This window comes from Sander vitreus, chromosome 12 (assembly GCF_031162955.1).
Source record: "Sander vitreus isolate 19-12246 chromosome 12, sanVit1, whole genome shotgun sequence".
Lineage (NCBI taxonomy): Eukaryota > Metazoa > Chordata > Actinopteri > Perciformes > Percidae > Sander > Sander vitreus.
The window spans coordinates 27,964,481-27,990,118 of record NC_135866.1 but is presented as its reverse complement, the minus strand read 5'-3'; the positions used below and the strand labels follow the sequence as shown (position 1 = coordinate 27,990,118).

Genomic DNA, 25,638 nt, shown 5'->3' with positions numbered 1-25,638 from the left:
GGTCTGCGGTCCACGCCCCCTCAGTTCAGCCACTATCCATCCAGGAAAAACAAAGCTGTCCGTCCTCCTGTTGCTGTGACTGACCGAAGACACATCTGACAGGTGAGTGGGAAGAGACAATCAAACATGTTTTTGCATTGTCGTGTAATATTGTCATTATAAAGCTTCTACGAGTTAGAACCCCAGCTAGTAGCTGGCAGAAAGATAGCTCACTAGCTACGTTAGCTAACGTTAGCTGACATAAGTTTAGCTAACTGTTAACGTTAACATTAACTCTAATATTAACTGAGCGTTAACGCTTTTCACGTTGCTCTTCGTAGTTCAACTTTACATCCTAATAAGGCAACAAAATACATTCTCAGTTATTTTGAGATAACCATTCAGAATTCCGTATATTTCTAAAGGTAAAACGTTAAGGTTACCTTGCGTAATGACGAAGGTAACTTTGAAACATATATATTTATACCCATTCTCAAATTCTCAATCAATTTAACCCAGCCTGCGTTACTTTGATCTTACAATTCCACTTGACGGCACCGCCCACTACAGTACAATCTGGTTGATGCCGACTGTATGAAGTACACAACTTAATTAGGTTGCTTTATTGAAATAAAGTTTCTTTGATACATTTTACGTATACCGAATTATTAAGTTGTTAATTTCAATTCAATCAGGGCTTTTTAATTGTGTTTTATGAGGCATAAGGGTGTGCTAAAAAGCGAGGCGAAACTAAATTGCCACTTTTTTGAATGGAATTTGGAGTCCAGCCATAAACGCGACATTAGCTTTGCAGGTTCCTGCATCACCGTAGCGAATAATTATCTATCGTCATCTTGATACTGTACCTCTGTGTCTCTTGTTACTCTGTGTCTGTGTGAACCCGAGGTGCCAAGCAAGACGAACAGTGTTTTAAAAATAGATAGTGTGACATTAACGGCTGGATTCATGACCTTGTTCTGATCATCGGACCGAAGCACTGCGCAGACTCAGAGGGAGGCTTCAGTAACTGGATGCATTAACCTGCTCAAATTATTACACAACTGAACCCAAAACTCTGACAGCGAGCAGCATTATCTGCACCTGTGTGCAAATATCGGCTAGCATATGGCCACTAACTGTGTTATTGTTCAATGACTAATATCCATGGCCTATACTCCACGAATGAGGAAGTCCAGTTTTGACTTATTTTACATATTTGATTTAGCTTGAACTAAATCCTAGCCTATAAAACTGTCTGTGGAGTCTGATTCTAGTCATTTTGAGGGCCTGTTAAATGAAGACATGCCAGTCTATGTTTATGATTCAGGTATTTGTGTTAAGTAATGTGCCATTTTTTTAAATGCACGTTGAGTTACTCGAAAATTTAAGTTTCTGAATTCTTTTTTCTGATGGCACACTGTAAGAACACAACCAGACTGTCAGTTGTAATTTGTGGATGTAATCCTAGAATCCTTGAGGCTAAAATAGTCAGGGGTGTATGTCTTTAGATCATTTACTGAAACAAAATAGCACACGATAAAATGCTCCATAACAAGTAAAAGTCCTGCATTAGAAGTTTTACTGAAGTCAACATATAGAAATATCGGTAACATTTCCCTAATCGATCTAATAAAGCGAGATGTATCTGTATGTATGTATGTATGTATGTATGCATGCATGTATGTACAGTGGGGAGAACAAGTATTTGATACACTGCCGATTTTGCAGGTTTTCCTACTTACAAAGTATGTAGAAGCATGTCTGTAATTTTTATCATAGGTACTCTTCAACTGTGAGAGACGGAATCTAAAACAAAAATCCAGAAAATCACATTTTTAAATAATTAATTTGCATTTTATTGCATGACATAATTGCATAACAAAAATTTACAGACTTCTACATGCTTTGTAAGTGGGAAAACCTGCAAAATCGGCAGTGTATCAAATACTTGTTCTCCCCACTGTATGTATGTATGTATATGTATGTATGTGTGTGTGTGTGTGTCCGTGTTTGGGGGCGTGGTTTGTGGGATGGTAACCTGCACGTCGCACGCAGACGCCACGTGCAGAACGCTTTGCAACACTTTCCTGGAGCACGAGCTGAAAGGAACATCGCGACTGTTGTGTGGAATAAGGTTGGCGAAAAAAAGGCCCTACGCTTTTCAGTGTCTATTATTTCGCTAAGAGGAAACTCAATAAAAAGCCGTTTGCCAACACTATATAATATTATAGTAAGTTGCTGTGAGCAATAGACTACATTCACCACTTCTAAACAGAGGCAGAACATAATGTAATTCCGGAGATTATTCCTTCACAGCGCTGTGCAATGCGAGAACATCTCAGAGCTGAACCGGGCAGACACAGCACTTTTCATCAGACTCACCCTGGGTCGGGTTGATTAGGTCTACTGATAACTTGCCAAATAACTATTAACATTACCTTGCCAAAATACCCCCGCGAATCAAATCCCCTACTTCACCGTTAACCGTCATAGCCTGGCTCCGCCCTTCTACGTACTTCTGCTCAATTTTCATTTTCCTTCAGTACTCGTACACGTCTGGGTTTGCGGTATATTCGCGGGTTTTCTCCGGCCAAATCTTTACCGGTCCAATCAGCGAACAGAGGGAGTGGCTGAGAACGATGATGTTGAGGTCGTGATGTGTGCTAGTTTGAGTTATAGTTCCGTAATGGCAGCGGAGAAAGATGCGAGCGAAGCCATTCGGTCCGTTGTGGCAACGCTGCCGAATATCCAGAAGTTAAAGCCCGAGCTAGAACAATCTTTGCTGAGTTGTGTTGGTGGCCGTGATGTTGTGGCCCTCCTCTCCACGGGGTTCTGGAACAGTTTGATTTTCCAGCTCGCTCCGTTAGCGGTGAAGAAGTTGGCTAAGGCTAACGCTAGCGATGCTAAGCCGACGTCACGACCAAACGTTAGCGATTGGTTAAAGCAGATCCAGAGTGGCTCTGGGCAGATTCAATAGTTTTAAACAGAGTACCCGCCTTCAAGGAAGTTAACACTTGTCAATGGAGAGTGGCCAGACTCTCTGTACAAATGAAATGTACGAGAGTCTGGTAGGACCAGGCTAGAACTGGCAAGCCACTAAACCTTTATAGAAATTAATACCTCTGCTGGTTAAAGATCATACGACACAACTCTCTCTCTCTCTCGCTCTCTCTCTCTCTCTCTCTCTCTCTCTCTCTCTCTCTCTCTCTCTCTCTCTCTCTCTCTCCACACACACACACAAACAGTCCGGTTCTGGTGGTTAATGAACGCAGATATGTGCTGATTAGCTCTCATTACTGGGCCAGGTGGGTAGCGCATTGCTAATGTCTGATTACTCCACTTTTTCATTGGGATATTTTGTGATTACATTCTGAATCTGCAACGTTCTCTGTCAGGTAAGTCAGTAGCAGGCTATACAGTGGAGTTGCATATTAAGTGGTTTGGGGTCCTTCTGTAAGTCATTTTGGGGTACAATTTGGTTTTGATGAATTCTATAAACAGCAATACCTCAAACCAATCGTCCCGTTCCAAACAGGCCCATTTTCAACGGGCACTGCACTAGTAGTATCAAAAGTAGATGCTCATAATGGCTCCTATCAGAATGTTATATTTTATATATTAGGGCTGCAACTAACGATGACATTAAAAAAGTAAATATGCTCCAGCCTCTGAGGCTACAGTACCAGCTGACTGACTGAGAAAAGTTTGTGTCCAGTTGTTTTTTAGCAGCAGCTATGGTCTGTTTTGAACGAACTACTTTTAGTGTTAGGACTAACTTCCCTGTGCTGTGTTACAACAGTTTGCACAATGCATTTCCCAACCAGCTTATTGCCTAAAAATCCTTGTTTAACATTTGACCCTTCCTATCTTCATGCCAGTTAGCAGTATTTGACAAACGTCTATGTGCTATTGATGTCAGTCATGTACTTGTTGATCCATTTCAAATTCTGAATGCTGGTATTCAATTTGGTCTGTGCATTTTGTGTTTAAAATATGTTGTCATGATTTGACAAACCGTCCCCCTTAACTTGTTAAATCAGCAAGTTTTTGGACAAGTGCATCTGTCGTATGGTCGCAGATTTATTTGGCCCTGTTGAAGTTCATGGTGTTTTAAAAACGTACATATTGATAAGATGTCTGATTGCCAGACCTCCTGATAGCTGCAAAAAGTCGATAGTTGGCATTCAACCGACTGTAGTATGACACACGTCTGTTGCCGGTTTTGTAACTGTGCTTGTTACTTCAGTGATTTAGTGCTTTTCTTTGAGCCATTTACAGTTATTGTGTGGTCTAACCCATTTGTCTCTCTGTAGTTGCGGATTGTATTGTCGATTGTTGTCCTCGGGTCAAATTTGACCCATTTTCAAAAAGTTTCTAGATCAGAAACGTGGGTTTCTTTCAACCAAATTGTCAAAACAAAATAACGTGGATGGTTCCATACAACGTTCTTCACGAGTAAAATAAATGATCAGTTCACTACTTTCATTGAATTTTGGTGTTTTAATTCAATTTTCTAGCATTTGGAGAGTAAAAATTGATAAAAGAACTTTGAAAAAATTGAGAAATTGGAAAAAAATGACAAAAACGTCACAAAAAGAAAAGAAAAGTTTTTTTATTTAACCACAATAAGATGGATTGAGATAACGGATGCTCAGTTATGGGGGAAAAATTACAATCAAGGGGGTAACTTTGGTTTCAACATTGGGGGGTTTGAGATCTCCACTTTTGAACAAAATTTTAAAAAAGTACAATAAATGATCAGTTCACTACTTTCATAGAATTTGGCTGTTTGATTCAATGTTGTAGCATTGATCGCAATTTAAAAAGAACGTTGAAAAATGTGGGGGGAAAAAAACAAGAAACGTAAAAAGAAAACGTCTGAAAAAGTGTCAAAAACGTCGGGAAAAGCTTCTCAAACTTCGGGAAAAGTGTCGAAAAAGACGGCCTAAAAAATTATATTTTCAAATTTCGACCCAGAAAAAGCTGCATAGTTGACCCGGAAGACAACACAAGGGTTAAATAAGGTTTTAATCCTCCCCACCTGTCACTAAGACATTGTAGTGTGCAAGAAACCTTAGCTGTGTTGAAAACCGTTCACTCACTCACCATTCCCTATATAGTGTTTATTAAATAGTGAACTATATTGGGAACGACCAAACGGGATTTCAGACCCTCACTGAAAACGCATCGTTGCGTGACTTGCATCAGGAGATGAGCCGGTTATTTGTGTGATGGAGGCGGGCGCGCCCAGCGTCACGTAAACAAGCCCAAACTATATTACTTGTAAGACGTCTCTGAAACAAAATGAGAATAGTAAAAGGTTGCCTGTTACATTTCCACTGTTTAGAAAACGCTGGTGCTTCCGCTTCTTCTTCTCCTCCTGGAAAACATGGCCGCGTTGCATTGTGGTATACGGGAGTAAAATGTAGGGTACATCGTATATAATGAATGCAATGAACCGCGGAGGATTCGAACGCTGCTACAAAATGCGACACAAAAAACACACTATACTGTATAGTGCACTATTTCTGTGATAGGGAACGGTTTCGAACACAGCTCCTGAGTGCAATGCCAGTGTGGCACAAATACATTGTAATACATGTATGTGCCAATTAGTCTCGCTTTGCCAGACCCTCCTCCAAAGCGCCCTAAAGGAGGGTCTGGCTACTCCACATTAGAGCCCGACGGATAAAGGATTTTTAAGGCCGATATTGATACAAGTATTTGGTGTATACAAATATTTAAAAATCCCATATATGGGACGATATATATTTAAAAAAAAAAAATCCAGAAACGCGTAACAAAACATAAACAGATTTCTCTAACATTAGTTATTTGTAGTAATTTATGAGTCCTCACTAACATAATATGATAATGAAGTTTAAAGATAAACTTGTTTGTTTTATTGTCACACCAGAACAGAGGAACATCAAAATATATTAAAGTTCTGATAAATAAAATGTATAAAAATACAAATTTAAGATCTGAAACTTAAAGGGTTAAACACGAGTGTTGCCAACAGGGACGTTGTAGAGCGCCCTCTGGTGGACAGACTATACAACGCCAACACTCAGAACATGGTTGAGGTGTGTTTTGTCCGTTTTTATTTTATTTTTTAAATATTCATTTATCAGCCATTATAAATGCCGATACCGATAGTTTGGAAAATGCCTAATATCGGCCTGCCGATATATCGGTCGGGCTCTACTCCACATAGCATTCGGGGATGGGAGGAAAACGTGCTCTGGTTTAATGGCATTTCTTTAAACCAATCGGAATCATCATGGGCGGTGCTAAGCTCCGCACAGAGCCGCTGCAAAATAGATGTGCGAGAGAAAACTCAGATTGGACAGATAGTCTAGCTAGCTGTCTGGATTTACCCTGCAGAGATCTGAGGAGCAGTTAACCATAGTCCTCACAAATCCACCAATTTTAAAATTCAAACACAAAGAAAGCGGAAGGAAACGGAAAACGCATGCGGCAGAATTTCCTGCGGCACCAGAGCGATCCCGGAAGTGGAAAGCCGAGGATATAGACTAGTGCCAATATACGGCCAACACATTGCTCCACATAGCATTGTGGAATACCACTGATTTGACAAGAAGCATTTCCTTATGGTTAAGGAACATGGTACAGTTTTAGGAACTATTTCATACAGATTAGAAACCAATTTACTAATTTGACAAAGTGTTTTGTATGTAAATGGTTTTAACTATTTCGCAACCTGCATTCCCCTGATTACAGGAGGCCAGGGATCAGTTCACTTTGAAGATCTTATCAAGATGTTGCCTCAACACCTGAAGCAGATCCGAGTCCTAATGCTTAACGACAAGGAGAGTTTGGAGAGGACTCTGTTCAGACTTGAACAAGGTAACGATTATTATTATTTTTGCTGTGCTTTCGGTGTTGCACTTTACCTAATGCCTGATTGTATCAGGGATACAGATCTATGTTTATTGCCTTCTACATTTACAGTGCTCGGCATACGTGAATACACCCATGCTAAAGTTGACTAAAAAGAGGAATAAAAAAATCATCTTTTGGAAATTGATCGTAATGCCTTAATTAACAAAATAGGAAAAATCCAATCTTTAAGGACACCAATTTTCTTTGTGAATGAATAATGTATCGTAAATAAATAAATGTTAAAATACAGGGGGCATAAGTAAGTACACCCCTATGTTAAATTCCCATAGAGGCAGGCAGATGTTTATTTTTAAAGGCCAGTTATTTCATGGATCCAGGATACTATGATCCTGATAAAGTTCCCTTGACCTTTGGAATTAAAATAGCCCCACATCATCACATCCCTTTCACCAAACCTAGAGATTGGCATGGGGTACTTTCCATATAATGCAAGGGAACTTTATCAGGATCATAGTATCCTGGATCCATGAAATAACTGGCCTTTAAAAATAAATATCTGCCTGCCTCTATGGGAATTTAACATAGGAGTGTACTTACTTATGCCCCCTGTATTTTAAGGAAGAACATTTATTTATTTACGATACATTATTCATTCACAAAGAAAATTGGTGTCCTTAAAGATTGGATTTTTCCTCATTTTTTTTTAATTAAGGCATTAAGATCAACTTCCAAAAGATGATTTTTTTTATTCAACTTTAGCATGGGTGTATTCACTTATGCTGAGCACTGTATACATACACGTATTGGTGGTGGATAAAACCAACAGACTGATTTTTAAGGTGATTTCAAGAGACTATTAGGGCTGGGCGATTTGGACCAAAAATCATATCTCCTTTTTTTTCTTTTTTTCGGCTGAATGGCGATTATATATAAGATATACTGTATATCACATGGACTCACTGGGGTGAGCCATGCGCCACCCATCAACCCGTTTTGAGAGCCAATCCGCAAAAATATGCGTTAGTCAACCACCAGAACCGGAGAGAGTGCAGAGAGGGACACCAGGTCATACAACAAAGGACACCCCCATCAAACTAGAGGCCTCAAACTTGGCTTTCTGACACTTGGACAGGGAGACCAAATGTCAACGACCAGCTGACATTTACAGGACTCTGAACCTGATAGGGATTGTGTGGACTGGACTATATATAGACAAACCTTTCAGGGACCAGACTCTGGAGGACCAGTTTCTTTGGCTAATATCAATATGAGTAACTGTATATGAAAAGTGTTCCTTTTGTTTATTTCAGAGGTGTGTGTGTGTGTGTGTGTGTGTGTGTGTGTGTGTGTGTGTGTATATACAGGTACTGTTCTAGAGACCTTGTGTGTGTGCCAGTATGAATGGGTGAGGAAGCAAATAAGAGTTTTTTTTTTTTTCCCCCAATGATAAGAGTTTTTTTTTTCCCCAATGAAATTGATACTTTCATTCACAAAAATTATCAACATTAATGGCACAGCCAAAAGCATTTAAACATACCAGTTTGTCTTTCATGGATGCCACGTGTTGATATAAAGCAATGAATCAAAAAAGTGTCTTTCCCTTCAGGGTTTGAGCTCCAGTTCCGCCTCGGTCCGAGCCTTCAGGGGAAGAGGGTTATGGTGCACACCAACTATCCACTTGAAGGAAAGGAGTTTGAGCGAAACAACTTCCGTGTTTTGGGGTGGAGCTACCCAACAGGAAGGGAGGATGACTCTGACAAGTTCTGCTCTCTGGACCTCAAGATGGCCGGGTCCTATCAGTACTACTTTGGATATGGGTAAGACCCCCTGATAACAATGGCCACACGGAATCTGCGGATGCAGAAGTTTCCGCAGATTTTAAACAAATGAAAAGAAATGAAAAGAAAACTTTGAATGTTAACACATCTTCACACCAAGCAAAAAACAGTCTACAAAATTCTGCAGATTTTATTTACAGGATCACCGCTAAGAGAGGAAGTGGGAGCTAGCTCCAGTTAGTTCTCATCAGAAGGCAAATTACCACCAAAACAAAAAATCTGGTTGTTAGATTTAGTTTAGCAAAGACACTAGGAAAGCAACACAGTACAGAAAATAGGCACAGCAGAAACGTCAGATAGGCCGGGCCTCCGTGTTTAACTATGTCTTTTAAATGTTGCAGTTATGGCTAAAAATGACAACAGAAATAAACAACTTAAGTTTGACGACTTCACACTTTTCCGCTATTCAAATCAACTGACATCCGTCTACCCGGAAGTCATTTTTGTGTTAGCGCAACGTCCCGGTGATTCGGTCTATAGTACTTAATAGTCCTCTGTGATGTCTTATGGTTTGCATATTTTAGGTTTTTGTTTATGTTGGTATCTTTATTTTCTGCTCAGTCACTGTATGATACTAGTAGAGTTGGGTTAACCTGACTCCGCCAGATGGATTGCTTCACATTTGCTCGGCATATCCATCTGGGAACTTTCCGTTGGAGAACTTTTGGGAAGGGGCTAAAATACTGGTCAGCTGATTGGATAAACCATCTGTCTATCACCACTTATGTTGGTGATAGACGGGCCAAATCAACGATAATATCAAACTCTTGCCGAAACCAGTCGGGAGAAGAGCAAAAACAAGGAATACTTCCAATTAAGGAATACTTTCTAATTCAGATAAAACTTGCGCGATAGCTACGCTCATCTCATCCGTGGAAGCCGCCATGTTGTTTAGATTGAACAGTCGCTTCTCGTTGCGTCACACCTAAACCCGCCTCAAAACCAACGCTGATTGGTCGGTTGTTTGGCGAACGACTCCAAATTTTCTCTGTCTCAAGATGCCAGACTGATCTGCGAGTGGAAAACTGGAGCTCACGAGATCAGGACGGTCTCACGAGGCTAGGGTTGGGTACCAAATTCGGTACTTGTTTGAGTACCGACCGAATTACGTCGGTACTACCGTGGACCGATTCACGCTAAATCAAACGGTGCCAAATTTCGGCACCTGACAGCGAGTAAGGGTAAGCTTATCTGTCCTCTCTGCATATTGACAGAGAGCGGAGCTCCGACACACACACACACACACACACACACACAGACACAGAGGTCTGCGGACGGAGCAAACTCGAGCAAACTACGTCGGCTCTGCAGTTTTGTTGAAGTCACAGTGAGTCACGGCAATGCCGGTAAAGCGGTTGCAAGTGTGGTTACAGTTTTTCAAAACTTCACGCAGACAGCGTTCACTGCGATATGATATTAATGGCGAGCCGAAAGCGGTCGCGGTGCCGTTGACGTTACACTTCCTGTGAGACAAGCAGGCACAACAGTGGTTTCTATGCCATGGTGACTGACTGACTTTATTTCTACAGCATCTTTCAGCAACAAGGCAATTCAAAGTGCTTTACATGAAACATGAAAGAGCAATTAAGAACGATCATGATGAATATAAAACAGGCTAAAATAGAATAATGTACAAATAGAGAATAAAAGTTAGACTGCAGTGTAAGAAATTAATATTTATGTGATTTAACAGGTTGTAGGGATGGTTTTGGGAGGAGAGAGGAAGGGGTTTTATTTTTGTTTATTTTGTTTTGAGTGTAAAATGTTCTAAATATATAACAAAATGTTAATAGTATCAATAGGTTTGGAATTATTTTTACAACTGAAATATTTTTTTTGTTAATACAGAGAGAAAGTACCGAAAAAAGGTACCGTTTTTGAGGTATCGGTACTGGTACCGATAAAAATGTGAAAGGTGCCCAACCCTAGATACTAGTACTTGTGACAATCGCTTCCTTACATCCATTTTGTCCAGTATTTTACTGTATCATTTTTTATTTACATTTCTTTTCCCACAGAGACACAGAGCGGTCAGGCGGAGGATACATCGTAGTCGACCCAGTTCTTCACGTTGGAGCAGATAATGTCATCCTCCCATTAGACTGCATCACCATCCAGACCTACCTGTCCAAATGTCTGGGACACTTAGATGACTGGCCAGATAGACTGAGAGTAGCAAAGGAGTCAGGTGTGTGTGTATTTTATTTTATTTTATTTTTTTGTGGAAATGGGTGCCCTGGAGTGGTTAATGACTTCAGGAAAAGAAAGGATTCGTAAGAATGTCGGTAACCCTCAGCCTGAACCTGAAAGGTCACTGGATCATATTGACAGCCAGTCTTTGTTTACAATATCTAAGGACCTTTCACACCTAACTTGTGTGGTCCGGATTTTCTGACTTCTCAGTTCGATCTGAACCAAAATTACAAGTGTGAAACGGTCCGGACCGAACAGCCAGAAATTTGGTCCGACGAAAAGAGGTGGAATTGGTCCGGGTCAAAGTGTGATTCAAGTGTGAAAGCTATTTTTGGAGTGTTCGGACTTTAAGAGTACAAAGAAGTTCTGCCATGCTATCGTCGTGGCTCCTTTAAGGAATATCTCAGTGCTTAGCGTAGTGTCTGCAGCGAGCGTGTGGTTGACCACAACAGGAGAGTGACGGTGGATGCAATCAGAGCAGACAGGTGTCAGCAAACACTTTGTCTCTAATTAGAAAAACCCAAGTAAAGTTCCGGTGTCTTGCTTCTCAACAACGCGACAAAACAAATGAGCCGCAGTAGCACTGGGAGAGCAGGAGTCCGTTGGAAAAAACTCTGACACTAGCAAGAGGATACGAGAGGACGGGGAAGCCTGTCTACAATGAAATCAATTACAAGTATCAGGAGACGCAGCCCACGTAGGTGATGGCGACGGGATGTAGGTGTGATATACGTAAAGGTGTTGCGTGCGTGCGTGTGTGTATGTATACAGGTACTGTTCTAGAGACAGTGTCTGATGCAGTGTGTGTGTGTGTGTGTGTGTGTGTGTGTGTGTGTGTGTGTGTGTACCCTGGTTGAGACTTTCAGGTGTGAAAAGGCCCTTACTCCTCACCTTAACTCAAATGGCTCAACTCATATTAATGTGTGTGTGTGTATGTACTGTACAGCTACTGTTTTAGAGACAGTGTGTAAAGGCATTATTCCACTGTATCCTGTTCTGGGTACAAGGGATTCACATTATCATTACAATGAGTAATATTTTTAATTAAACAGTATGCTGCATCTGCTTAATAATTGTGTGTGTGTTGTTGTTTTTTTCTTACAGGGTACAACATGATCCACTTTACACCTCTGCAGACCCTAGGAGAGTCCAGGTCCTGTTACTCCTTGGCAGACCAGCTCAACTTTAACCCCGAGTTTAGCCCCGCCGGTCAGAGCTACAGCTGGGAAGATGTGGGGGCGCTGGTGGAGATGTTAAAGAAGGAATGGAACATGCTGTGTATTACAGATGTGGTGTATAATCATACCGGTGAGTGACTTTATGCACCCTGTATTTCCAATTAGAGCTGCAGAGATGAATCGATTTCATTGTCAGCTAGTGAATTAATCAGCAACTATTTTCATAACGGATTAATTGGTTTAATGCGTTTTTTTATAAAACAAAAGTTAAAAATTCACTAATTCCAGCTTCTGAAATTAGAAATGTTTTTAGTTCCTTCTCTCCTCTGTGACAGCAAACTGAATATCTTTGAAATGTGGACAAAACAAGACATTTGAGGACGTCGTCTTGGGCTTTTTGGGACATGCTGATCGACATTTTTCACAATTTTTTTTGACATTTTATAGATCAAACAACTAATTGATTAATCAAGAAAAATAATCGACAGATTAATCGACTATGAAAATAATCGTTATTTATTATATATTTGCATTTCCAATTGGTTTACAGCCCAGCCATAGTGGAGACCATACTGAAATACAACACACTTAGAAGAACATTTAGTGGAGATTAAAGTGTTTCTGCTTAATTATGAAAATGTTCTTGGATTTCCATCAAGGCCAATCTACAGTTGTGCTCATACATTTATGAACCCTTGCTAAAATTGGCATGGTTTTATTTCAGTTAGCCTAATAGCTGGTTTGATTTGCATTGAGAGATGATTTTATGGAAAGTACCCCATGCCAATCTCTAGGTTTGGTGAAGGGGATGTGATGATGTGGGGGGGGTATTTTAATTCCAAAGGCCAAGGGAACTTTATCAGGATCATAGTATCCTGGATCCATGAAATAACTGGCCTTTCAAAATAAACATCTGCCTGCCTCTATGGGAATTTAACATAGGGGTGTAGTCGCTTATGCCCCCTGTATTTTAAGGAATAATATTTATGTATTTACGATACATTATTCATTCACAAAGAAAATTGGTGTCCTTAAAGGTTGGATTTTTCCAATTATTTTAATAAAGGCATTAAGATCAACTTCCAAAAGATGATTTTTTTTATTCCTCTTTTTAGTCAACTTTAGCATGGGTGTATTCACTTATGAGCACAACTGTATAAACCATTGCTTTTAATATGGATACAGACATGATATAATTATACTGCTAAGTGTATGCAATGTAAGTGGTCCTCTTAACAGTAGTTGCAACACCTGTCCATGATCTCACTGGTACTATATTCAAGTATCCACTTCTATTTGATAAGAGCGCCTTTTAAATTGAATATATTCCAGTGCTTGTCGATTATGATACGTTTACTTGTACAGGGCTGAACAGGCTTTTAGGTCACTTGAGGTGATGATGATAATAGTGCAGGTTAACAGAGTTCATTAACCTTATTTTATATTGACAGAGAGTGTGTTTACATTAGTTTATCTTGCAGAGGGCAAACCTTTTTTTTTTTTTTTTTTCCCTGAAGTTGAGTCCTGAAACTATGTAACTGCAGTAAGGATACATCAAGAAAGAGAAGGATACCAATATTATTTAGGTTGCTTTCATACCCGAGCAGTTTGGTCAGTTTAACTTAAACCAAGGAGCATTTCGTGGGATAGTCCGGTTCGTTTGGGCTGGTGTGAAAGCTCGTCCGAAACTCTGGTGCGGATCAAAACGGGGGTCTCGTTTAGGGCTGCACAATATGAGGAAAATATCTAATTGCGATTATTTTGACTGATATTGCGATATGATTCACGATATTGGAGGGAATGATAGTTTTTGCATCATTATTCTCATTTTCATTGAACATTAAAAGAAATTAAAATGACCATAGTGTGATTTTTGCGAGGATCTGTACCAAACAAAGATGTTTTCTGTAGTCTGTAGGATGGGATTTGTAGGCCGGGACGTCTCTGCAGCACCACAATACTTAAATCAGAATGGTTTGACACATATTTTGCCTTCAGCAAATATTGCCCCCCCCTGCGATTTGGATTTTGCACTAGTCCATTTTGCGATTTTGATAAAATCTCGGTTCGCTTCCAAGTGAACTAGAGTTGGGTTCACTTCAGGTGAGAACCCGATCCGACCCAAATACAGGAAGTCAACCAAAAAACGGAGCATTTACTAACCTGCAATTTCAACCTTGCACACAATTTACGGACTTATATACGATTTAAGGGATGATAACTTTCAGATCCATAAGCTGTTCTGAGCACACCTCGCTGGTCGTCTGTGTGACATCATCATCCACACATCATCCTCCTCTACTCGCTGTCTGTCAGCTGCTCACATTGTTCGCCTACTTCTAAAATATTACAAACATTAAAGCAAAACCAGAAAACCGAAGACATATACATTTTGTGTTGCTCTATTATTTCAAAGATCAGGAAGTATTGGCAAGTTTCACTCGGATATTCTGGCCAATAAACAAGCGACTGTTTCAACCGTGTGACATTTGTTTACAAAGTTGTTACAAAATGCAGTGTGAGCGCAAACCGAACAAAAATGAACAACAATGTTCACCCCCCGAAATCGTACCGGGGTCTACCGAACTACAGGTGTGAAAGCGCCCCTAAGTCTTCAACAGCAAAATAAGCTTTAAAATCCATCAGTGAAGCAGCCTGAGAGAGAGCATTTCTTTCTCTCTTGAGGTTTTAAAGGTCTTAAGGATTGTTCTCTTTCTCACACACATTGTGAAGTATGTGGTGTGTGTGTGTGCGTGAGCAGCATGCTAAATCAGGAACAAACCTCACATTACTAAAGAGGCCACTGGCTTTAAGCCAGAAAGCAGAGTGACTAGACTTCATTTATGTTTAACTGCAGAAGCTACAATTTCCTAGGGTTCAGTATGCTAGTGCATTAAATGAGACAAGCTTATGGATCAAAAGGGAACACACTAACATGAAAGTAACTGAAAGGACACTGCAGCTCTAACCCAGGAGAGTGAGCGCTCTCCTACAGTTATGTTACCGTGTCCTCCGTGTTTACTCATCTACTCTTATCACCTCCTTTCCCAGAAAAGGTCAAGCAGTAAAATGAGCCTGACTAAAAGGTTAGAGACTGACCGAGTGGTTAATGTACTGTCAGTCTATCTGGACATCTCTACAAACGTCTTTACAAACGGCTGGTTCATGATCTGCTTCTGAACGTGTAGTATTGTATGATTAGACATTATGATCAAAGGCAGGGTTGGCAACTATTTCTGTTATGGCGACTCCTTCTCTCATTTTCATAATCCTTTGTCGCCGTTTGGAGGAGGATTGGGACTCGTTTGTAAGAAAAAGCACGCGCCTAGATCCTCACGTTTCATTCAAATACACAAGATTTATCATGTCAAAAAATAAATCCTCCGTGGTTGGCTTTCAACATACAGTGACACTCATAAGTTCATGCTAAAGTTGACTAAAAAGAGGAATAAAAAAAAATCATCTTTTGGAAATTGATCTGAATGCTTTAATTAAAAAAAAAAAGAGGAAAAATCCAAGGACACCAATTCAGAGATTGGCATACTTAAATAAAACCATGCCAATCTCTAGGTATGGTGAAGGGTATATGATGATGTACAAGGGAACTTTATCAGGATGCATAGTATCCTGGATACTCTGCATCCTGATAAAGAGATGATAGAGAGATGATTTATGGAAAGTACCCCATGCCAATCTCTAGGTATGGTGAAGGCTATGTGATGATGTGAGGCTATTTAATTCCAAAGGTCAAGGGAACTTTATCAGGATGCATAGTATCCTGGATCCATGAAATAACTGGCCTTTAAAAATAAAAAGCTGCCTGACTCTATGGGAATTTAACATAGGGGTGTACTTACTTATGCCCCCTGTATTTTAAGGAAGAACATTTATTTATTTACGATACATTACAAAAATTGGTGTCCTTAAAGGTTGGATTTTTCCTCATTTTTTTAATTAAGGCATTAAGATCAACTTCCAAAAGATGGTTTTTTTTTAATTCCTCTTTTTAGGTGGAATGGAGGTTTATGATGTGTTTCACAACGGGCAGTGTGCAATTTGGTTGGCTAGTGGCAGTCTCTGCATGCAACATGAGCATGTTCATGCAGAGTGATGCAGCAGTCTGTCTACTTTGTGTGTGTGTGTGTGTGTGTGTGTGTGTGTGTGTGTGTGTGTGTGTGTGTGTGTACTTTATGTGTGTGTGTGTGTACTTTGTGTGTTTACTTTGTGTGTGTGTGTGTATACTTTATGTGTGTGTGTACTTTGTGTGTGTGTGTGTATGTACTTTATGTGTGTGTACTTTATGTGTGTGTGTACTTTATGTGTGTGTGTTTACTTTATGTGTGTGTGTTTACTTTATGTGTGTGTGTGTGTGTACTTTGTGTGTGTATACTGTATGTGTGTGTGTGTGTATACTTTGTGTGTTTACTGTGTGTGTGTGTGTGTGTGTGTGTGTGCACTTTATGTGTGTGTGTGTGTGTGTGTGTGTGCACTTTATGTGTGTGTACTTTGTGTGTGTGTGTGTATACTTTGTGTGTTTACTTTATGTGTGTGTGTGTGTGTGTGTGTGTGTGTGTGTGTGCACTTTATGTGTGTGTGTGCACTTTATGTGTGTGTGTGCACTTTATGTGTGTGTGTACTTTGTGTGTGTGTGTGTTTGTTGTGTTGAATTCTGTAAATAGCGTTTGTCCAAGACAAATTTCCTTCGGGACAATACAGTCTATCTTCTTAACTCACCAAGCGGTCACCCAGCACCTCATTATACCTGAGATTGACCTAATTAGGAGAGGAGGGGAAGTTACCATTACCCAGAGATTAGTTTAACAGGTGTTTCAAAAGTTTCCAAATTTAAAGTCCAAAGTCTACATTTCATAATCTCAAAATGAAATAAAAAAAATAAATACAAATCATCTAGTTTTTAATTCAAATTAATGAATTAATATTCATCAACTTATTTTGGCTCCAACAATTTCCAATAGACTGTACACTTTTTTTAATTTTTTATAGATTGTTTAAAATGTTCTTTACACCCCGACAGCAATAAATAACTTATGGGCTCTGAAAAAGAAGCGAAAAAGATCCGACATCTGTAGCTGCTGTGATCCCGTTAAAAACGCCCACCAATCACTGCCTCGCAGTCCGCTTGGAAAGAACCAATGAAATGCCTCCTTGCCCCGCTGCGCGTACTCCACCCCTCCCGTGTACGAGCCTGAGCTCAATGCGCGTCGTCGCCTCTTTGCTAACAGTGGTCATGTTTGTTTTAAACATTCAGTACGATGATATTAGGTGTTTGCTTACCGGTAAATGAGCCATGAAGTAAAATTGAGGTTCTGTCTCCACACAACGCAGCGGTGGTCGTGCACGTCTGTGTGTGGGTCGGAGCCCCGAGGAGATGCTATTTTGAAATCTTACCAACCCTGCCTTTACCGTAACAATGAAAGTCTATTTCCCAGCATTTCTTACTGTAAATTTGCCTGAGTGGCAAATGTCACAAGAAAAAGGGTAATCTCAATGATAAATGTTTATTGCAGATGTAGTCTATATCGATGACGTTTTCTTTCCGGGATTGTTCAGATGCCGCTGGAAATTCTGCCGATTGTCCCTAATTTTCGGCCGGGTGTCCCACACCTTCTTCTTTCTTTGTGTTGTTATTCTAACCTCCGGTGGATTTGTGAGGACTATGGTTAACTGCTCCTCAGATCTCTGCAGGGTAAATCCAGACAGCTAGCTAGAATATCTGTCCAATCTGAGTTTTCTGTTGCACGACTAAAACAACCTTTGAACGTACACATGTTCCACCAAAACAAGTTCCTTCCCGAGGATTTTGCTATGTTGCTCCTTCCGGCGCCTAACCCCGCCCAAGACGATTGTGATTGGTTTAAAGAAATGCCAATAAACCAGAGCACGTTTTTCTCCGATCACGGAATGCCGTGTGGACTCGCCAGACCCTCCTCCACAGCGCTGTGGAGGAAGGTCTAGCAATGTGGGACTATTGCAGATGCAACACGAAAATTTCTAACTAATTCAAATTTGGTTTTCAACAAAGACTATCAATGTCTTTTTCATTGATGTTTCGGTTATAAATGCTATTCAATCTAGGCAACAATGTTCCTTTCTGGCTCATGATCACCATTGTTGCCAACTATTTTCAAGTATGTGTTCCAGCATCTATCGCACCTAAGACAATTAAATCACTAAATGGTGGGTTAGGGTTAGATCCTGATTCAGTGTTCCTCTTTTTTTTTTTTTTTTTGCAGCTGCTAACAGTGGGTGGATCGAAGAACATCCAGAGTGTGGGTACAACCTGGTGAACTCTCCCCACCTGCGGCCAGCCTGGGTCTTAGATAGAGCTCTGTGGCACTTAACCACCAGAGTAGCAGAGGGACGCTATGAAGCTAAAGGACTTCCTGCTGATATTACCAACGAGAGCCATCTGAATGTGAGTAAACACAGTTCAGCTGGACACACACTGCACAGCTGTACAGACGGGGTTCAAAATAAAACATTTCATTCACCAGCCAAATGGGTAGTGAATGTTCAAATGTTACCATGGCATTTAGTTGATGCTTTTATCCAAAGCGACTTACAATTGCCATATATGTCAGAGGTAGCACGCCTCTGCATGTTTCATATCCACTGCGCCATCACCACCACTTACCACTCAATAGCATTACCATTGCTTTTTTTGACTGGTGGATGAAGAAAATCTACCAGCCACATGCATATTTGACCAGCATTTAGCTAGCTAGATGGTGCTAATTTTGAACCCTGTGTACAGACTATAGAAAGAGTAGACATGACACACATCATGGCTGTGTTGTAGAGCAGTGTTTCTCAAATGGGGGTACGCGTACCCCTGGGGGTACTTTGGAGTACTGCAGGGGGTACGTGATCTTTTTGCAAAATGCTCATTTAAAAATATGTCATGCATAATTCCTAAAATAGTTATACTATAATAATGAATGAATTAGGTGATGGATTCTGAACATTTGAAATGTAGCATTTAAATGTTTTTTCATTTAAATACAAGGTTGTTGTTTAGTAAATCTATTACTGCCGACACTGTATTGTTCCTCTTTATATAGATGTAAAAATGTTTTGCGCTGGTCAGGGGGTACTTGGTTTAAAAACACAATTCAAAGAGGGTACATTATTGAAAAAAGTTTGAGAATCCCTGTTGTAGAGGATACACATGTGACGACTAGAGGATGGATACGGTTCGGCACGATAAGGCATTGAACATTTTAAATTTAAAGCAGCTTATTATGCTGGTAGCCAATGGGCCTGTTTCACTTGATGCAAAAGTTTGTTTTTGTGACACACAGACATACAGACACACACGCGCCCCGTGTGCGCTGATGCGCTCATCTGGTGACATTTCCGAATGCCTTTCTATAGTTGCTTAATAAAAGCGGGCTTTCCACACAAACAAACGTACATTAGTGTCATTAGTATGAGAAAATAAAATGAGATTTAAACTGTGTCGGGCTCAGACGTAAATATCGTAATGCCTGTCGGACGCGCGCCGGGCTCGGACAGAAAAATGCGGCCCGATCCGCACTCTAGTGACAACCAGTGGGCTTTATGGATCATTTGACAGCATTAGTTAGCGCGCATTCACACTGCCTGCGTCGGCCACCAAACGGTGCGGCGAAAATGCAGGTATGCCCATTAATGAATGGGCATACCTGCCATTTGAAATGTCAAATGGTAGTAGTGTGTGTCACCTGCAGCGGCCTGCGGCGAAAAGCCGAGACCTACTCAACTTTTCGAGAAATGCAACCCGACGTCACGCTGCGGTGGCCAATCATGTAACCAGCGATCAGACTTCTCAGTCTGTTTTGAGACGGTGTGACAGTCCCGTACAGGAAACGGGAAACATCACTGCCTCTATCGCTGCCACAAGAAAGTTTTCAAACACCCAACACAAGCACTTAACTGCCCGGGTGTTTGTGGAACAGCTGACTGTTTCCTGCAACAACAAAGCACTCGCTCGTTTCTTTTCTTTCTCTCTTTCTCCGTGAAATGAAGCTGCCTTCAAGTGCGGTCTGAAATGTTGAGATCTATGAACGATCTGAAGGAAATAAAAAGTGTACTTGTGCTACATTTCGGGGGTCGCCGGATCTCTGTTTCCTGGTCTGAACATGCCCTTAGTCTTAACGTCATACATTGCTATTAAGATGTGACAAAGACCACAACACTTAATTTTGCAGTACAAACTTTTGACAAAATGTAACATGGAGGCCCAGGATTCGAATCCGACCTGCGGCAGCTTCCTGCATGTCTTCCCCCTCTCTCGCCCCGTTCATATCTAAGCTGTCCTATTAATTGACAATTGATTAAAGGCGGAAATGCCCAAAAAAGTATTTTTGTTTTTATAAAAATGTGTGTGTTTGCTTCTCTCTCTCTCTGTGTTGATGTGTGTGTGTGTGTGTGTGTGTGTGTGTGTGTGTGTGTGTGTGTGTGTGTGTGTGTGTGTGTGTGTGTGTGTGTGTGTGTGTGTGTGTGTGTGTGTGTGTGTGTGTGTGTGTGTGTGTGTGTGTGTTTCAGGCCATCCGTAGTGTGTTGTGGCAGGACGTGTATCCTCAGATCAAACTGTGGGAGTTCTACCAGATCAAAGTGGACGTTGCTGTGGAGCAGTTCAGGACCCTACTACTAAATGGTCTGTACTGAAGTATAACTGCAAAATAATATACACTTTGTAATGGTTGCAACATTTCAAAAGCATGTCAGCACATCAGCAGAGCAGCAGCCTCAGTGCATAAACAGGATGTGTTCAGGCACAGAGCTGTTGTTTGGCAGCGCTTAGACCCCAATACACAATTGTTGGAATGACATGCGTAAAACAGGGGAAAAATAAACCTGAAGCATTAAAATGAATAATTCCAATCGAACTGTATCTGATAGAGCTGCAAAGATTAATCAATTAGTTGTCAACTATTCAATTAGTCGCCAACTATTTTGATAATCGATTAAACAGTTTAAAAAATCCTCTGATTCCAGCTTCTTAAATGTGAATGTTTTCTAGTTTCTTCTCTCCTCTGTGACAGTAAACTGAACATCTTTTGCGTTGGGGACAAAACAAGACATTTGAGGACGTCATCACTGATCGCCATTTTCTGACATTTTATAGACCAAACAACTAATCGATTAATCGAGAAAATAATTGACAGATTAATTAAGTTGCAGCCCTCGTAGTATTGTACCTGCCTGACGTGCATGAGACGGACAACTAAAAACGTGACTAAGACTCTTGTGTAGATGAGCCTTTACCACAGTTAGGACCTTTTTTGTTTTAGACAAAATGGACAGCAACACTTGCTGTTCAGTGACAGCTCATTGTGGCTGCTCTACTGATCAGTTAGAAAGCAGCTAGTGTGCTAATATAGAGACATTTGATTTAGATGCTATTTAACAAACTTAAATTATCCGTTGCGTGTATGTGTTTTCAGGCACCAAGCCAGACCATAGTAAGACCGAGGGGAAGAAGGGTCTGAGGATCATTCAGGACCCACATTACCGTCGTTATGGCAGCACAGTGGACATGGACTCTGCTCTGGAGACCTTTGTACCTCACAGGTCCGTTTTCAAAACTTCAAGCTATGACTGTTACTTTTCAAACTATCATTTTTTTTGTTTTTTTTTGTAAGAAGTGACAGTTTTAGTGGTTCTTTCATTAATTCATGTCTGACAACCAGTCACGTTTTCTTAACTTTGGTAACCGATGAAGATTATATAACATTAGCATTATTTCAGATGTTTTCTAGATGTTTTCTGTTTTGTTTGTTACTTCAGTTCATGAAAATTGAAAATAACACTGCCAAAGGCCCTTGCTTTTGTTAACCGTTTCTCAATGAGCTTCCGTTCCCATGAATTTGGAGATATTGTATATTCCTGCTTAATAAATCCATTTAGTTAGGTTCAATGCTTTTAACTCAATTAATATTATTCTCTTCTACTTGCAATCTGGCATGTCCTGCTCTAAAATATCAGCAAACCACTTGAAGTATAGAACCATTGCCATGCACTGAAACAAAAGAAACATAATTGTGAACATCAGCAATCAGCAATCGGCACAATAGTGTTCACAGTGTTACAATGTTCAGCATATGACTCTGTTTCGGATCACATTGAACATGACAACTTTAAAGTTGACTGCAGGATTATGTCTGTGGTTGGTATTCCATTGTTAGCCATAAATCATAAACTAGAAAATCAAGAATGCATGCAGTACACAAATTCTGTGTACCAGTGCAATTTCCTACCATTGAAACAAGTGTGAACAGGCTCTTTCTGTGTACAATGATGTACAGTATGTTTATGTATGTAGCACTTTGCAGAATGTAGAGTAGTGGTATTTTTATGTTTTATGATACTTCTCTCTCCATTAGCTCCTCCCCAGAGCACATTGAGGAGTGCTGTGGTTGGCTGAGACAGAAAGTGAACCAGCTGAATGAAGAACAGCACCACATTGTGCACCAGCATCAGGAGCAGGTAGGGGAGTGTGTACTGTAGGCACGGTTACTGCCGATGGCGCCTATACAGGGGTTAAAGTGGGCCAGAACGATCCGAAACGCTGTTCCGGCACCTTTTTGATTAATAAGTAAATATATCTAATGGTAATAAGAATAATTGGTTACACTTTACTTGAAGGTATCTACATAAGAGTGACATGACACTGTCATGAATGTGTCATAAACATTATAAACATATAAACGTTTATGACATAACGCTTTTAGTAAGTGTCATTTGGTTTTGTCATGACAAGTTATGGTTAGGGTTAGAGTTAGGGTTAGGGTTCATGACTGTGTCATGACAGTGTCATGTCACTCTTATGTAGCTATCTTCAAGTAAAGTGTTACCGAATATTTTCTCTTTTTTTTTAAATGACGCCAAATATCCATTCCAGCGTTTCCCTGTTCAGTCTCAGCGGTGCACCGGCACGAGTCCATGATCAAGGCAATTGTCTGTGGTGAGTTCACATGTATGTAAGAACATCAGGAGAGTCGCGTACTATCTGGTAACGTTAGTTGAACAGGTGAAGATCACGTAACGTGCTGCAGATCTGGAGTTTTTAGTTGAGCTAGACCAGGGGTCCGCAACCTGCTGCTCCAGGGCCGCATGCAGCTCTTTAGCCAGTGGCTCCGTGTGGCTTTGACAAGAAACTATATGGAGTCATTCTTACATTCTCCATTCACGTAACATTTCAATCAACTAAAATGTGTGTCATAGCCTACGTATGTCTACCCTTATCATCTAAATTCTGCTGAACCTCAATAGCGGTCTTGAGTTTCTGTAGGCTAGCTATGGATTACAAACCCAAATCCCAAAAAAAGTCACATTGAAAGACATTTCCAGAACAAGCACACTGCATTTGCTAAAAAAAAGAGAAAATGCGATTTCGGACCTGCTGCAAAAAGCAGAGCAGAGCAAATCCACTTTTGAGAATTGAATCAATCGGTCAAAAGACAATAAAAATGGCAACAAACGTAACCATTTTAATAAGTGCTTATTTAGACATACTAGGACTGTTGATAGGCTCATTTAGACTCAAGAGGCTGTCACCTTCATTATAAGGCTCAGATGTGTATTTGCTGCTCCAGACAGATTTTAAAATATTGGCTAAAAACCTTTAGTGAGCAAGACAGACAGAGAGTATTCTGTTAAAACAGATCGGTGATGCTGTTTTGCCCTCATTGTTCTCCGTGAAGTTTGCTGGGTGTGAATGGAGCACCGGTGTGTTTTATGTGGAGTGACTGCGTCGGACTCCATTTAAAAGTAGCCTTTAAATACTAAGCAACCAGTCATATGGCCTTGTTTGCCCGCGGCCAATCTTAGGTTTCCCCCACCTGCCAGATCCCACTTCAACCCCTGCACCTATATAAATAATAATAATTAGAATGCAGACGTACAGAATGATGTGACCAAGCACTAGAGTAAGGTCAGAGATGTCTGAGCAACCATGTGAGTGCACATGGGAGCCAGCTGGAGCCAAACCTGTCGCCTCAGGTTCTCAGTGGTGTCAGGGGCGAGATGCTGTTACAGATACTGGAAATATCTCATGTCAGTTATATTTATTACTTGTAACTCCCAAAAAAATGTGTACCATTACTGTCTTATACTGTAAGCCTTAGAACATGTGTATTCTGCATAGTATTTGCACAACGTGTGGAATTGGAGACACGTTGAGGGTTCCCAAAATACATAATGTACCCATGTGCATCAGTCAGTGTTTATTACGTTCCTCCTCTTCTTTCCTCAAGGCTGCCAACTGTATTGTGGGAAACGTAGTGTACGAGCATCTGGCAGACAACGGCCCCAAACTCGGTCCTGTTTGCAGGAAAAACCCTCTGGTTACCAGGTAACGAATTTAAAAACATTGGTGTAGGGAGAGAGGGAAAGAATGGGATAGATATAATACATGGAGGAAGAAGAGAGGTGAGGGGGATGGAAAGATGGACGCTTGAGAGAAGTTTGAGATGCTAGCTGGGAAGAACCAATGTCATTCATTAGTCTGTAGGGTTGCGTTACACTGAACAATGTGGGATTGTACAGAGAACCACTTTACACTACTGAAACTTGTGTGTGTGGGAGGTATTAAGATATAGAACAGATTTATTTTATTTTTAATTCTGCCTTCTGTCAATGAGTCCAATTAAACTTATTTTTGGTATTACCATGTATCCTGTGTCATTGGCTTATAATCACAAAAGAAGTATGTGTGTAGAAGCATGAGTCTAAATTCAGTTCAGACTCTAAGAAAATAAGAGTGTCATGACTAGGGTTGGGCATCGTTTTCTGATTCCAATTCCGATTCTTCCTTTCGATTCCAGTTCTTTGAGGGGTGGAGTTGAAACAGTTCACGTGCCCATTTTCACAAATAAGAGGAACGTTTTATTTTGATTCAATGGTGGTTTGCAGTTTTACAGCTTTTTCAACGTAAACAACAAGCGCCTGGCCGCTACGGAAACCAAAACTTGCGCGTCTTAAATTGGGAAGAGATGATCGGATTTGAAACCAAATCCTCTAAACGATTCCAAATAAATCCAATAAAGAAACGATTCCGATGGAATCGTAATTTTTGAAACGATTCCTAGTAGGAATCGGTTCTCGATGCCCAACCCTAGTCATGACACTGTCATGACACTCTTATGTAGATACCTTCAAGTAAAATGTTACCTGCTAATCTGTCTGCTCAAATCCTTCGCTGAGATACTCGGGGATGAATTCTGACCTGACTCAACATCAACATGCAATTTTACTTTGGTGTTAATCCTCATACACCAAAAAGACACTTAACTAGCCCAATCTTCAGTCCTATTGAAAGAATTTGCACAAATCAGCTGTCTCTCTAATGTATGCAGCATGCCAGTCACTCAAGACAAATTCCTCATCTTTGTGAATTGTAATAAAGACGCATAGTAATGCCGGATACAAATGCGATAGCTACATCCAATACAGATAACAGGGATATGAGTTTCATGATTATGCCTGGTGTGATGGGATGCTGAGCGTCGCTGGATCTAGGGCTGGGCGAAATGGAGAAAATCAGATATGACGATATTCTTGACCAAATACATTGCTAT

General features: G+C 40.5%; 1 protein-coding gene across 2 annotated transcripts in view; it reads left to right on the top strand.

The window, feature by feature from the left end:
• The window catches only part of agla (amylo-alpha-1, 6-glucosidase, 4-alpha-glucanotransferase a), a 46,530-nt gene continuing 20,892 nt past the window's right edge, over nt 1-25,638 (top strand). Inside the window, exons 1-10 of one of the 2 annotated variants that reach the window (XM_078265017.1) lie at nt 1-102; nt 6,724-6,849; nt 8,453-8,663; nt 10,703-10,872; nt 11,982-12,185; nt 18,310-18,491; nt 20,603-20,714; nt 21,505-21,631; nt 22,444-22,546; nt 24,316-24,413. In XM_078265017.1, the coding sequence (XP_078121143.1) occupies nt 6,762-6,849; nt 8,453-8,663; nt 10,703-10,872; nt 11,982-12,185; nt 18,310-18,491; nt 20,603-20,714; nt 21,505-21,631; nt 22,444-22,546; nt 24,316-24,413 (1,295 nt within the window). In that variant the 5' untranslated portion in view covers nt 1-102; nt 6,724-6,761. Of the gene's footprint in view, nt 103-3,232; nt 3,285-6,723; nt 6,850-8,452; nt 8,664-10,702; nt 10,873-11,981; nt 12,186-18,309; nt 18,492-20,602; nt 20,715-21,504; nt 21,632-22,443; nt 22,547-24,315; nt 24,414-25,638 lie in introns of those variants that run through there. The other variant, XM_078265018.1, reaches the window with a different exon arrangement.